The 15,449-nt window shown below is 46.9% G+C and overlaps 1 protein-coding gene across 3 annotated transcripts in view; it reads left to right on the forward strand.

Moving 5' to 3' along the window:
* Positions 1-15,449, forward strand: part of col4a5 (collagen, type IV, alpha 5 (Alport syndrome)) — a 289,160-nt gene that overhangs the window by 268,835 nt on the left and 4,876 nt on the right. For all 3 annotated transcript variants that reach the window (XM_068047230.1, XM_068047229.1, XM_068047228.1), the window contains 2 exons: positions 2,037-2,151; positions 8,265-8,437. In XM_068047230.1, the coding sequence (XP_067903331.1) occupies positions 2,037-2,151; positions 8,265-8,437 (288 nt within the window). The remainder of the gene's footprint in view (positions 1-2,036; positions 2,152-8,264; positions 8,438-15,449) is intronic.

Consider the following 15,449-nt stretch of genomic DNA (forward strand, 5'->3'; position numbering starts at 1 on the left):
TCTGGTGGTACTTCTCCGGTGCTTTGAGGTGCCTGTTGTAGATAAAAAGAATAGTGCTCTTTACCATATTTATAAATCCAACCCATTTTGTACATGGCATGGAAGACATAGATGCTACATAGCATACTTCTGTACACCCATTATAATGCTCCACAATTTATGTAAGACTTATTTTTTAAAAGATATTTCACCCCTTCTGTTCCATCAGTCTCCTGGTGCAATTCCGCATTGATGGGCTGAGGATCTGGATTGACAAAAGTCTCCACTGATGCTGCTCTAAAATGAGCAGCCCTGGATGACTCTTCCTACAGAATGTTGAGATCAGGAACTTGGTAGGGTGCTGGATTACACCCTTGGTGCTTCAGTAAACTGTACCACTTAGCAGCACTGCTCTTTGCTATGTATTTTATTTCCTACTCCAATTATTTCCTTTCCTCTGCTGAAGGTATTGATTGGCTCATGAGTATAGTTCCATGAGTTCAGACACCTTGCCCATTTTTCCATGTGTGAGGCTATGACAGTGGGGGCTTGATTTTAAATTCCCACTGGGGCCGGGATCGTAGACTGGCGGCGGTAAAAATAGCATCACTGGTCTACGTGCCAGTTCCCACCTCCATCCCACCACATCCCCCTCCCGCCCACCTGCACCATTTTTGCAGAGGCGGAATTAGGGACGGGAGGGGCAGGCTACCTACCCACACACAGCAGGTAGTCGATCCAATTTGTTAACGACCACTTAACACCAATTGGAGGACGCCAACTGGGATTTTCACTTGGCCTCCAGGTACCCGCAGGTAGTGAGAGCCAGTGTAGGTGTCTAGAGCAGTCTGGGGGGTGGAGGTCAAGCGCTCCAGGTGGGCTTAGAGGCTCTCCCTGCCTGCTAGGTTGCTGCAGCAGCCAGAGGCCACCTTGTGGAGGGGCTCCCCCACCACCCTCCACCCCCCCAACAGTGGTGGCCAGCTGCAAAACCCATTTTTAAAATTTAAAATCTAAATAAATTGCAGCGTGGGCATCTTCATTTTGAAGTGCCCTCTCTCTTACTTACCTTCCATTGCAACCTGCTGCTCCTTTCAAGCTGGAAGGCCTCTGATTGGCCCTCCAGCTTCGAGAGCCCACCTGCTATCCTTAATTGGGCAGTGAGCTGGCCCTCTGGCCATTAATTGGCGGCCCCAGGGAAAATTACAATGAGTGACAGATTTCCATACAGTGCGGGCTTCTGTCCCATGTCCGCACTGGGAACTGTGGCAGTCTCTACACCCCCACCCTACCACCAACCTACCAACCCCAGCCCAATGGCATTGAAACCAATTGTAGTCCCATTACTGTACCACTTAGCAGCACTGCTCTTTGCTATGTATTTTATTTCCTACTCCAATTATTTCCTTTCCTCTGCTGAAGGTATTGATTGGCTCATGCTGAAGTATAGTTCCATGAGTTCAGATACCTTGCCCATTTTTCCATGTGTGAGGCTATAATAGTGGGGGCTTGATTTTAAATCCCCTCCGGGGCCTGAGATCAGCAAATGCAACACAAACTGCTGACTGAATCTCCCTGCTGTGTATAGCTCAGTTATAAATTACCTTGGCCAGTTCCGATATTGAGATGTACTTAATAATAGTCTAATGCTTCCAAGATCTGGTAAAGAATTTTTACATGTTGAAAACACATCAGAATATGGGAACGTAAAGGATTAGAAACAAACCGCTGCAGTCCATCTAGCAAATCCCAAAATAAGCAGACCTTTATTACTCTAAGCAAACCAGGGCCCTATGATGTACACAGGACCCCGACTATCCTACTAGACATTGTTAATGTCCTGTTCAGTAAAACCTGCTTGTACAGCCGAAGAGGCCTGAAAAGGCTTCTTCATTAACTAATTTACAAACCTGTCCATCAATTTAGAAGCAATGGCCTATCTGTTCATAAACAGTGTTGGCCAATTTGGTCTTATGGCCTTACATAAAGGAGGAAGCACAGCACGAAAGAGAAAAACAACATATGCAAATTTTAACCATGAGTTTACTTGTTCATTTTAGGTGCATTGTGTGTGAGGCCCCAGCATTGGTGATAGCGGTTCACAGTCAGACTGTTCAGATCCCAGTGTGTCCAGAGGGATGGGCCTCACTGTGGATCGGGTATTCCTTCATGATGGTATGCTTTGATTTGACCTTTTTTTGTTTCTTTTCTTGTCTGCCCATCTCATTTTACCCCCTTTTTCCAGGATGCTCACCACATCTTTTAACTAGGATTGCAGGACAGACTAGCCTTGAAGCTGGTCATGATTGCTGAGGTAACGGGAAGCACAAAGAACAGCAAGGAGGGTGATTCCTGTTCACGTTTAATCTGTGCCTGATGTAGGCCTGGCCTATACCACTGTGTACCAGAAAAAGGACATAATTGAACTTTTTCCCAACGCCTTTCTCATGGTCAGGGTTAGGCTAGTTTCCATTGAAGCAATTTTCCTGGGTTCAGCACCCAAATAGCAGCTGCAAAACAGGCATAATGCAGAAGTAACACACACTAATCCCTGTCACTGTTATGTGTCTGAATAGCACTGCAGTAGAGTTTCCTGTAGGGTTGCTCTGTAGAAGTAGAAAGGTAGATACAACAAAATTCAATAGAACATCAAACTTACACCAATATAAAATGAAACGCCTCACCTGCATTCCTGCACTTGACTGCAGAGCTACGTAGGAGGAAGCGATTCTTTTCCAGGTAGGCAGTGACAAACTTGAGTCGCCAGCTGTTTGGTAAATGCAGCCAGCCTCCAGGGCAAGCAGAGCACTGTCTGTTGCAGTAAAGTTCACCGCAGCCATGAACATCTTTGCTCCAGACCTTTTTCAGACTGCCATAGGGGTAACAGCAGTATCAGTCAATCTGCAGCCCTTACAAACCTTGAGCCTTGACTGCAAGAGCAAATGCCTTTATCACTTTTTGAATGAACACCTGCAAACAGCAGACTTACATTTGTTCAGTTTGTAGAATTCCTCAAAGTCCAGGGCATCATTGATTGAACATTCTTCCCTGCAACCCCTTACCACAAGCCTTTAAGTGGCGAGGCACGATTCACTCTGTGGCTAGCGTGTTCAGGGTCAAGTAGGCCATAACCCACCGTGATGCCTTTATTCTGCTCTTGTTTTCCATTCCTCCATTATTTGACCCTGGAAAAGAAGTACAAAGTTGAATAATTGGGCTCCACTGCTGGTCTGTTTATGGCAGTTGTGTGTCATCCACATATATTTGCTCAGCGTAGGTACTATGAGGTCCATACTTAGAAACACATAAAGGTTACAACACAGGTCATTTGGCCCAACCTTTCTGAGTGAGCATTTACCCTCCACCCGTGCTATGATTGTGCACATGATGGAAATCTGTAAAATAACAATTCTAACACTTCAGTAGATCTGGGTCTTCCTCTGGTGTAGCTGAGCCAAAGCATCACCGTGTTGTACTGAATGTGAAATATGGACCACCATGGAGCTGCCAGGGGAGCAGGGCCTTCAACCTTTTTATTCTTTCATGGGATGTGGGCATCGCTGGCAAGGCCAGCATTTGTTGCCCATCCCTATTTGCCCTTGAACTGAGCGGCTTGCTAGGCCATTTCAGAGGGCAGTTTAGAGTTAACCACATTGCTGTGGGTCTGGAGTCACATGTAGGCCAGACCAGGTAAGGACATTAGTGAACCAGATGGGTTTTTACAACAATCGATGATAGTTTCATGGCACCATTAATGAGACTTGCTTTCATTTCCTGATTTTTATTAATTAATTGAATTTAAATTCCACGAGCTGCTATGGTGGGATTTGAACCCGTGTCCCTGGGGCATTAGCTTGGGCCTCTAGATTACTAGTCCAGTAACAATATAAAAAAAAAAATAAAAACAAAGGTGACCGCGGTGACTGCAACAACTACCGTGGAATCTCCCTGCTCAGCATAGTGGGGAAAGTCTTTGCTCGATTCGCTCTAAACAGGCTCCAGAAGCTGGCCGAGCACGTCTACCCTGAGGCACAGTGTGGCTTTTGTGCAGAGAGATCGACCGTTGACATGCTGTTCTCCCTTCGTCAGATACAAGAGAAATGCCGCGAACAACAGATGCCCCTCTGCATTGCTTTCATTGATCTCACCAAAGCCTTTGACCTCGTCAGCAGACGTGGTCTCTTCAGACTACTAGAAAAGATTGGATGTCCACCAAAGCTACTAAGTATCATCACCTCATTCCATGACAATATGAAAGGCACAATTCAACATGGCGTCTCCTCATCAGACCCCTTTCCTATCCTGAGTGGCGTGAAACAGGGCTGTGTTCTCGCACCCACACTTTTTGGGATTTTCTTCTCACATGCGTTCAAGTCCTCTGAAGAAGGAATTTTCCTCCACACAAGATCAGGGGGCAGGTTGTTCAACCTTGCCCGTCTAAGAGCCAAGTCCAAAGTACGGAAAGTCCTCATCAGGGAACTCCTCTTTGCTGACGATGCTGCTTTAACATCTCACACTGAAGAATGCCTGCAGAGTCTCATCGACAGGTTTGCGGCTGCCTGCAATGAATTTGGCCTAACCATCAGCCTCAAGAAAACGAACATCATGGGGCAGGACGTCAGAAATGCTCCATCCATCAATATTGGCGACCACGCTCTGGAAGTGGTTCAAGAGTTCACCAACCTAGGCTCAACTATCACCAGTCACCTGTCTCTAGATGCAGAAATCAACAAGCGCATGGGAAAGGCTTCCACCGCTATGTCCAGACTGGCCAAGAGAGTGTGGGAAAATGGCGCACTGACACGGAACACAAAAGTCCGAGTGTATCAAGCCTGTGTCCTCAGTGCCTTGCTCTATGGCAGCAAGGCCTGGACAACGTATGTCAGCCAAGAGCGACGTCTCAATTCATTCCATCTTCGCTGCCTCCGGAGAATACTTGGCATCAGGTGGCAGGACCGTATCTCCAACACAGAAGTCCTCCAGGTGGCCAACATCCCCAGCTTATACACACTACTGAGTCAGCGGCGCTTGAGATGGCTTGGCCATGTGAGCCGCATGGAAGATGGCAGGATCCCCAAAGATACATTGTACAGCGAGCTCGCCACTGGTATCAGACCCACCGGCCGTCCATGTCTCCGCTTTAAAGATGTCTGCAAACGCGACATGAAGTCCTGTGACATTGATCACAAGTCGTGGGAGTCGGTTGCCAGCGTTCACCAGAGTTGGCGGGCAGCCATAAAGGCGGGGCTAAAGTGTGGCGAGTCAAAGAGACTTAGCAGTTGGCAGGAAAAAAGACAAAAGCGCAAGGGGAGAGCCAACTGTGTAACAGCCCCGACGAACAAATTTTTCTGCAGCACCTGTTGAAGAGTCTGTCACTCTAGAATTGGCCTTTATAGCCACTCCAGGCGCTGCTCCACACACCACTGACCACCTCCAGGCGCTTACCCATTGTCTCTCGAGATAAGGAGGCAAAAGAAGAACAACAAGGGACAAGATACAAATGGAATTGAAGAGCCAACTGTCAAGATCTGGCACATTGAGTCCTTCACACAATGACTCCCTAACCCAGGGGTCAGCAACTTTAACAACAAGAAGAGCCATTTAAAAAATTTAATCAAGAACACAATGGCCGGAATTTTACGTTGGGCCGGAGGCCCCACCCACCAGCCGAAAAGACAGGGGCGAGCCCGACTCTGTTGGACTGGGGAGCCACACGGGACGTTTCGCTCCCCAAGCCCTTAATTGGCATGGGCAGGAGGTCTACCTCCTTGAGGCAGGAAGTCCCGCCTAATGGAGCTGCCAACCAATCAGCAGCTCTTAGTCCTCACAGTGCCACTGGGAGTGGGGTCCACTGCTGGGACTACACCCAGCCATCACAAGCAAGGTGAAAGACAGCCCCGGGCCTCGCTGTGGACAATCAGCTGGGCCCCGGTGAAGCAAGGAGGTCAGTTCGGGGGGAGTGTTGTGCGGTAGGGACAGTTGGGGCTTCAGGAGCAGCCCTCCGTGGGGAACAGGGTGCCCGATCTGGAGGGATCCCCCCCAGCCTGCAAGAAGGCTGCCAGGTTTTACCTGGCGGTGTTCTTGGGGTCTTTGCCGTTCAACTGACGCAGATAAAATACCCGCGATGGTGAGAGGAGGCCCTTAACTAGTTGTTAATTGGCAACTTAAGGGACTGATTGGCCTGGGGCAGCCAGACCGTTTCTTGCCCCCGCTGCCCTGTGTAAAATTGCAGCGGGGGTGGGAAGGCTTTGGGAACGGCCCCACGCCCTGCCTCCCACTCAATTTTGCCTCCCCAGCCCTGCCATTAGCCCACTCGTTGGTGGGCAGTAAAATTCCAGCCAATATCTTAAGAGCTGCTGTACTGTTACTCAAATGCCAATAATAATGAAAGACAGGACAGAGACACATTTCAACAATATTTTAAAGGTGTTTACAAAAATCTAGCTAATTGAATGATATTTTCTCAGAAGTGCAATGTTAATAAAAGTTAAAAAAAACTAAACCAGCCATTTAATTACCATCAAAATGGGTTTGATCAATCAAAGTCAGTTATTGAGCCACATGAGACGCCCGGAACCCTGCGCTAACTCATTTGCCATTACCAGTCTTGTGAAATAGTCCCTGTGAATATGCAGCCTCCACACTACAACAATACCTGCTCCACAACAGTAAGAAAGAGCAATGTTGCATCTTCCTCTCTCTGGACTCCAAGGCATTTGGCAGACCCAGAGAAAGAGAAGAGAGGCAAGTATTAGGATGTAGCCTGTTTGGCAGTACATGAGGTCACCTTCCATGCAATGTGAGACAAAAGTTTCAGTTGAGGTGACAAAATATGGTTCATGTTGTGAAGAAATTCAACAGTAAGAGATGTGAGTGGTATTGTCTAACTTAGTACACCTGGTGAGGCTGCTGAATTTCTGCAGCCAGGTCCTGCATTGTATGTTGCCTGAAATGGTTTGCAACCTTCTTCCAAATATCTCTAAATCCCTATGGGACATACGACCTACATGATTGCAGTTGTGTGGGCTTATTTTCCATCCCTGCATGCCCTATAAATATGATGATGCTATGCTTAATTTAAACAGGTACAATTCCTGTGCTGGTGCTCCCGCCATGGCGTTAAGCTTTCTACATACACATTAAGTATCATTCAAAGATCAGCACCATTGACAATGAGACATCTGTGCATTGAATGTGTTGAAATGTCAAAAGTCAATACTTCTGTTGTTATGACCGAGGTGGGAGGAGTGCATTGTTTAGTTCCACTTCTCCATGGGTCACAACATATATTTAAATTTTTTCCCACTTACTGATAGAGTCAATCTTACACTCTATTTTTATCCCAGATAAAAACACACCACCTAAGTTGTTTGAATAAACAACAAAGCGATCAGTTTATTATAAAACAAGTCTTAACCAGTAATGAAGTAAAGCATAAAAACAGATTGAAATATGAAAGTTCCCTTTTTACCTTAGCCCCTCACACTTACACATACACATACACCGATTAACCAGAAAAATAAAGGGATCTTTGTTTTTAGAGCTCTATTACAGACAAAAAAACCACTTGGACTGCATACTTGCTCATTCTTCAAGAAACAGCAGACGCGATATATTGTGTTCCAAAACTGGCATGTAGTCTGAGCTCCTAGTACACGTAGATGGGTCACTGGGATCTTTTAGAACAGTTCTTTACAGGTGGTGTTGGCAATTAATTTACCTGGTTTTTCTTCAAAGACAGGAAACGAGATGAGTTGACACAGTGGACTTCTCAGGGTCTTTTAGAGAGGTGTTGGAAAGCTGAGCTGGGTTGTGGTCTTCACTCCTTCCTTGGGAATTCTCTTCTCTCCTTGGAAGTTCTCTCCCTTTTAATACAGTTCAACCCCAATTCAAAACATTTCAAAAGTGAAACCGACAACAGGACATCAACCTTTTGACCTCCTTCAATCTGGACCTGGCACTTCTTTGTAAACAGCTCCTCCGGGTGTCCAAAGTTCTCTGTTGTCTATTGGGCTGGAAGTCAGGTGGTTTCCCAGAACGCCTTGTTGTTGCTGCAAGTCAGGTGGTTTCCCAGAAAGGCTTTTTTTCTTCACAAGACCTCTCAATGCCCCTTTTGAAAAACATTTCCAGGGACCGTTTTTCAAAGTCAAGTGGCCTTTACATGACCCCCTTTGAAAACCCCAAAGTTTAACATTTCTTCAATCTTTCAAAAATGAATCCTCAAAAATATATTTAACAAAACACAGAGGCACTTTTGTAACACTGTTTGATTTTGTTGTTTTTCACAGCACACTAGTGCTGGTGCTGAAGGATCCGGTCAAGCCTTGGCTTCTCCTGGTTCCTGCCTGGAGGAATTCCGATCTGCACCATTCATTGAATGCCATGGCCGGGGAACTTGCAACTATTATGCCAACTCATACAGCTTCTGGCTAGCCACAGTTGAAATGGCAGAGATGTTCAGGTGAGGAATAACTAAAATTGTCGGAATGAATTGTGTGCACCTTTGAGTGCAAATACCCTATTATTTGGTTTTAGCCAATGATACAATGACTAAACAAATAACTTCTCCTGCATACAAGTTAATTTTTCATAAATGAAGCTGTCAAATTTTGCCGAATCATGTTTCCCCCTCATCAGGCGGTACCTCACCCAAGTGGTCATTCTTTATATGTGAGCAAATGTTGGCCTACTATTTGACTGCAAGACTTTAAATTTTGAAGCCGTATTGGATTTTCCACCAACTCCCCGTCGCAAGTAGTTGTCATACAGGCCCCCAATTGCCAAGAATGAGGCACACATTATTTCGCTATATGAACATTAAAAACTTTAAAATGTTGCTGGGAAGAAAAGAGGGCCTATCACAAGGAATTGCCAGGCCCCTCGCTAGAAAGACCTTTTTTGCATATTAGCAGGCAGTGTTGGAACAAAGGACCCAGTCCCTGCATCTCCAATACACAGAAGACCTGATCAGACCTGTTTAGTAACATGACTAGTTGGCTGTTTGAATTTGAACTTGCTACAGAGTGTTTGAAACTCAGAAAGCTGTTTGCTCCTGGACTGAAAAGATCTCTCTCCTGTCTGCTGCCATGTCTTTCTCACGGAACTGAAGACCCAGTGACGACACATGAGCCCCAAGAGAGAAAGGTCTTCTACAGTGAACAGGGTTTAAGAAGAATATTGGGTCCCAACGAAAAGCAAGAATTACCTACAATCAAGGACAACAGCGAGCTCGAAGCACAATAAAAACCCCTCTTTAGAGATTGCCTCAAACCTTTTTACTTTATTTTTCTTATGCTCTTTTCTGTCTCTATTTGCATGTGCGTATCGGATATGCATGCAAGCATGGGGCACGGCGTGCATCCGTAGGCGTTAACTGAATTGGAGTTTAAGTTTTAATAAATTTCACTTTTCTTCTTTAAACCTGAGAAAGCCTGTTTACGCTCATTTCTTTGCCTTATAATTGGAAAGTGGTGAACAAGGATTCACCAAGGGGGAACTCAAAACACAGTATGTTTAAAAATTAAACCCTGTTACAATAAGACCAGATGAAGACAGTAAAAGACCTCCAGACACCTTTCTCACCTGGTCGTAACAGAAAATTGGGCGCTAGCGTCTGGAATTTTACCCACAGACAAATGAGAGAAATTGGATGTAGGAAGCCAAATTATTCCCAATCAAAAAAGAGCAAGATTAATAGAGGTTTTCTTGTGGTTGTATGTGATTGAATACTAACATGTCTGCAACTGAAACTAGTAGCTCTCCAAGCCAGGGTGAAGTAACTTGGAATAAGTTAAAAGCATTGTCTATGGAGGAGTTGAGGAAAATGGCTGAGCAGTGTGTGATCACTTTATGTGGCAAGGCTAGAAAGTCTGAACTCCTAAGGCTAGTGGCCAACCATTTTTCCCCTGAAACTGAAGAGGCAGAAACAGGCTTAGAGGCAGACTCTGACAGGATAGTAAAACAAGAAATGCTGGAAATATTCAGCAGGTGTGGCAGCATCTGTGGAGAGAGAAGCAGAGTTAATATTTCAGGTCAGTGACCCTTCTGACAAATATTAGAAATATTTTTTTTAATGCATTCATGGGATGTGGGCATCGCTGGCCAGGCCAGCATTTATTGCCCATCCCTAATTGCCCTTGAGAAGGTGGTGGTGAGCTGCCTTCTTGAACCGCTGCAGTCCATGTGGGGTACCCACAGTGCTGTTAGGAAGGAAGTTCCAGGATTTTGACCCAGCGACTGTGAAGGAACGGCGATATAGTTCCAAGTCAGGATGGTATGTGACTTGGAGGGGAACTTGCAGGTGGTGGTGTTCCCATGCATTTGCTGCCCTTGTCTTTCTAGTTGGTAGAGGTCGCGGGTTTGAAGGTGCTGTCTAAGAAGCCCTGGTGCACTGCTGCAGTGCATCTTGTAGATGGTACACACTGCTTCCACTGTGCGTTGGTGGTGGAGGGAGTGAATGTTTGTAGATGGGGTGCCAATCAAGCGGGCTGCTTTGTCATGGATGGTGTCGGGCTTCTTGAGTGTTGTTGGAAATGCACCCATCCAGGCAAGTGGAGAGTATTCCCTCACACTCCTGACTTGTGCCTTGTAGATGGTGGACAGGCTTTTGGGAGTCAGGAGGTGAGTTACTCGCCGCAGGATCCCTAGCCTCTGACCTGCTCTTGCAGCCACGGTATTTATATGGCTACTCCAGTTCAGTTTCAGGTCAATGGTAGCCCCTAGGATGTTGATAGTGGGGGATTCAGCGATGGTAATGCCATTGAATTTCAAGGGGAGATAGTTAGATTCTCTCTTGTTGGAGATGGTCATTGCCTGGCACTTATGTGGCATGAATGTTATTTGCCACTTATCAGCCCAAGCCTGGATATTGTCCAGGTCTTACTGCATTTCTACACGGACTGCTTCAGTATCTGAGGAGTCACGAATGGTGCTGAACATTGTGCAATCATCAGCGAACATCCCCACTTCTGACCTTATGATTGAAGGAAGGTCATTGATGAAGCAGCTGAAGATAGTTGGGACTAGGACACTACCCTGAGGAACTCCTGCAGTGACGTCCTGGAGCTCAGATGATTGACCTCCAACAACCACAACCATCTTCTTTTGCGCGAGGTATGACTCCAACCAGTGGAGGGTTTTACCCCTGATTCCCATTGACCTCAGTTTTGCTACGGCTCCTTGGTGCCATACTCAGTCAAATGCTGCCTTGATGTCAAGGGCAGTCACTCTCACCTCACCTCTTGAGTTCAGCTGTTTTGTCCATGTTTGAACCAAGCCTGTAATGAGGTCAGGAGCTGAGTGGCCCTGGTGGAACCCAAACTGAGCATCACTGAGCAGGTTATTGCTACGCAAGTGCCGTTTGATGGCACTGTTGATGACACCTTCCGTCACTTTACTGATGATTGAGAGTAGACTGATGGGGTGGTAATTGGCCGGGTTGGACTTGTCCTGCTTTTTGAGTACAGGACATACCTGGGCAATTTTCCACATTGCAGGGTAGATGCCAGTGTTGTAGCTATACTGGAACAGCTTGGCTAGGGGCGCGGCAAGTTCTGGAGCACAGGTCTTCAGTACTATTGCCGGAATATTGTCAGGGCCCATAGCCTTTGCAGTATCCAGTGCCTTCAATCGTTTCTTGATATCACGCAGAGTGAATCCAATTGGCTGAAGTCTGGCATTTGTGATGCTGGAGACTTCAGGAGGAGGCCGAGATGGATCATCAACTCGGCACTTCTGGCAGAAAATTGTTGCAAATGCTTCAGCCTTATCTTTTGCACTGATGTGCTGGGCTCCCCCATTATTGAGGATAGGGATATTTGTGGAGCCACCTCCTCCAGTTAGTTGTTTAATTGTCCACCACCATTCACAGCTGGATGTGGCAGGACTGCAGAGCGTAGATCTGTTCCGTTAGTTATGAGATCGCTTAGCTCTGTCTATCGCCTGCTGCTTATGCAGTTTGGCACGCAGATAGTCCTGTGTTGTAGCTTCACCTGGTTGACACCTCATTTTGAGGTATGCCTGGTGCTGCTCCTGGCATGCCCTCCTGCACTCTTCATTGAACCCGGGTTGGTCTCCTGGCTTGACGGTAATGGTAGAGTGGGGAATATGCCGGGCCATGATGTTACAGATTGTGATTGAGTACAATTCTGCTGCTGCTGATGGCCCACAGCGCCTCTTGGATGCCCAGTTTTGCATTGCTAGATCTGTTCGAAATCTATCCCATTTAGCACGGTGGTAGTGCAACACAACACAAAGGAGGGTATCCTCAATGTGAAGGCGGGACTTTATCTCCACAACGACTGTGCGTTGGTCACTCCTACCAATACTGTCATGGACAGATGCATCTGCGGCAGGCAGATTGGTGAGGACGAGGTCAAGTATGTTTTCCCCTCTTGTTGGTTCTGTCACCACCTGCCGCATACCCCGTCTAGCAGATATGTCCTTTAGGACTCTGGCAGCTCGGTCACTAGTGGTGCTACCGAGCCACTCTTGGTGATGGACATTGAAGACCCCCACCCAGAGTACATTCTGTGCCCTTGCCACCCTCAGTGCTTCCTCCAAGTGCTGTTCAACATGGAGGAGTACTGACTCATCAGCTGAGGGAGGGCAGTAGGTGGTAATCAGCAGGAGGTTTCCTGTCCATGTTTGACCTGATGCCATGAGACTTCATGGGGTCCAGAGTCAATGTTGAGGACTCCCAGGGCAACTCCCTCCCTACTGTATACCACTGTGCAGCCACCTCTGATGGGTCTGTCCTGCCGGGATGGTGATGGCAGTGTCTGGGACAAGGCAAACGGTATGTTAATGGTGTGCTGAAAGACAAAGTGTTAGTACAGAGAGGTTGTGAATAGACTGTAAAGCACAAAGCACCACAAGCTGTTTGCCTTTGTTCCATGGCCTTCTGGTCAGTTATTCTCTGTGACGTCCTATCAACACCTATTTTGTTATCTCTTGCACCACCACCCACCCCCCGCCCCCCCTCACCCCGCCGCTTTACTTGCTTAAAATCTTTTACATTTCAAATATTTGTCAGTTCTGAAGAAGGGTCACTGACCTAAAACATTAATTCTGCTTCTCTCTCCACAGATGCTGCCAGACCTGCTGAGTATTTCCAGCATTTCTTGTTTTTATTTCAGATTTCCAGCATCTGCAGTATTTTGCTTTTATCCAACAGGGTAGTGGTAGCCAAGATACAGTTGGAACAGAGGAAACTTGAATTTGAGGAAAGAGAGAGGGAGAAAGAGAGCCTTCCAGAAGGAACGTGAAGAAAATAAAAGGCAGGAGAGAGAGAGAGAAAGACAGGAGAAGGAACGAGAGAGAGAGAGAGAATATTCCAGAAGGAATGCGAAGGGTTAACTAGGGGGCGACAGAGTAACCCCAGTGAAATCATGGCCAGTATGGAGGAGCAGAATTCAGGGCCGGGTACAAAATTGCTAAAACTCACTCAATTAATTCCAAAGTTCAATGAGGAAGATGTGGAAGTGTTTTTTGTGTCTTTTGAGAAACTGGCAAGGCAGCTAAAATGGCCAACTGAGACCTGGTCTCTTTTATTGCAAAGCTAACTAACTGGTTTATTCCTTGTTGCCAGATGACAGTTTATGAACTGACCAAAAGTGCTGTCCTCGGGGCATATGAATTAGTACTCGAAGCATACTGCCAGAAGTTTAGAGCCCTCAAAAAGCAAGCTAATCAAACTTATCTGGAGTTTGAAAGAAGTAAGCATCTAGCTTTTGACCAGAGGGCTCTTAAAATATGGCTCGGCTATGAGACTCTCAGAGAAGTAATTCATTAGAGGAATTTAAAAATTCTCTCCCTTTCTCAACAAAGAACCATGTAGAGGAGCAGCGGGTTCAGGGAGCCCGGCAAGCGGCCGTTCTGGCTGATGAGTTTGCTTTAATTTATAATTTGGTTTCCCAGGAGAGAAACTTTCCTAATCACCCCCACAAATCCGAAAAGGACGAAGCATGGGAAGGTGATAGAAGCCCAGGCAGTCCTAGAAGAGAAAGGAAAGCAGGAGACACAGGGAGCTGTCCTCCAGACAAAAATGAAGGTGCTGTGAGCAAGAGTGAGACCTGGAGACCTGTGTGCTTCCATTGTAATAAGGCAGGGCATTTAAAAGCTGACTGACGGAAACTAAAGGGAAATCCGGTAGGGTTAATCAGGGCACACCTGCTCAGTGGAGACAGAACTCTGATGGAAAGCACGGAGCAAGCTGTGGCTTTAACTGCAGTAAGAGTGCAACCCAGGAAACTTACTGCGGCCAGTGCAGGAAAGGTTAATAGGATTCCTGAAGGTTATCAGGGTTTTGTATTTGAAGGGAAAGTAACCCCTTACCCCTCGAGTGAGGCAAGCAAGCCCATAGTGATTCTGAGGGACACAGGGGCCACTAGGTCCCTTTTACTGGGAAAAGGCCTGACCTTTCCCCCCAGAGAGTACAGTGAACACCAACATGGTGGTGAATGGTATTGGAGGGCAGTGTATGCCTGTACCTGTACACCGGGTGCATCAGGAGTGTGACCTAGTTTTGGGACCGGTGACCATAGGGATTGTCCCTAGTTTGCCCGTGGACGGGGTTGACCTGCTCCTAGGTAACGATCTGGTGGGGGTGAAGGTGGTCGCCCCCCCCAGTAGTGAAAGAAAGACCCCAGGAGGTCAGAGAGACAGGGTAGTGGCAGGAGACAGTCCCCTGCAGTGTCCCTGAATGTGTAGTGGGTCAGGGCATGATCGAATCAGCTCCCCAGAGGAGACTGCATTGGCACTGCAGGCAAATGATCATGAGGTCTGCCTGTCCGAGTCTTTCTTTGGAAAATTAGGAGACCCAGGGAATGAATTAAATGGATTTTCTCTAGCAGAGGCTCAGCGAGCTGATCCCGTATTGCGAGAGTTAGCCCAGTCTGAAAGTGAAGCAGAGGGAGTCCCTGATTGCTACTATTTAAAGAATGAGGTACTGATGAGGAAATGGAGTTCTCCTCACAGACCTGGGAGCAAGGAGTGGATAGTAGTTCACCAGTTAGTGGTGCCACAGAGGTACCGGGGAGAAATATTAAGAAGGGCCCACGAGACTACAATGGCTGTACATGCCGGTATATGAAAGACCAAGCCCGCAGACTGGCCAAAACTCCACAAACACTTGGTCGAGTACTGCAGTAGTTGCCACATGTGCTCGGTTGAGGGGAAACCCCACCTTACAGTGAAACCTGCGTGCCTAGATCCTGTACCGGTGTTAGGAGGACCCTCCAGCAGAGGGGTGGTGAACTGTAAGGGACCCCTTCCAAGAACAAAAGGGGACCTGCAGGCACACGGCTGGCAAAAGTTTAAAAAGAGAAGGGAAAAAAGTGACCAAGAGGGCAGGTTAAAGGAAGTCCGGGAGGAATCCTGGATGAAAACCCCTACACTCCGGGTCAATCAACCCCGCAAAATGTGATAAATTAGACCCCACATCCTCTTATGTAAATGCTGACTCTAGAAGCAGA

Source organism: Heterodontus francisci, chromosome 15 (genome assembly GCF_036365525.1).
Source record: "Heterodontus francisci isolate sHetFra1 chromosome 15, sHetFra1.hap1, whole genome shotgun sequence".
Lineage (NCBI taxonomy): Eukaryota > Metazoa > Chordata > Chondrichthyes > Heterodontiformes > Heterodontidae > Heterodontus > Heterodontus francisci.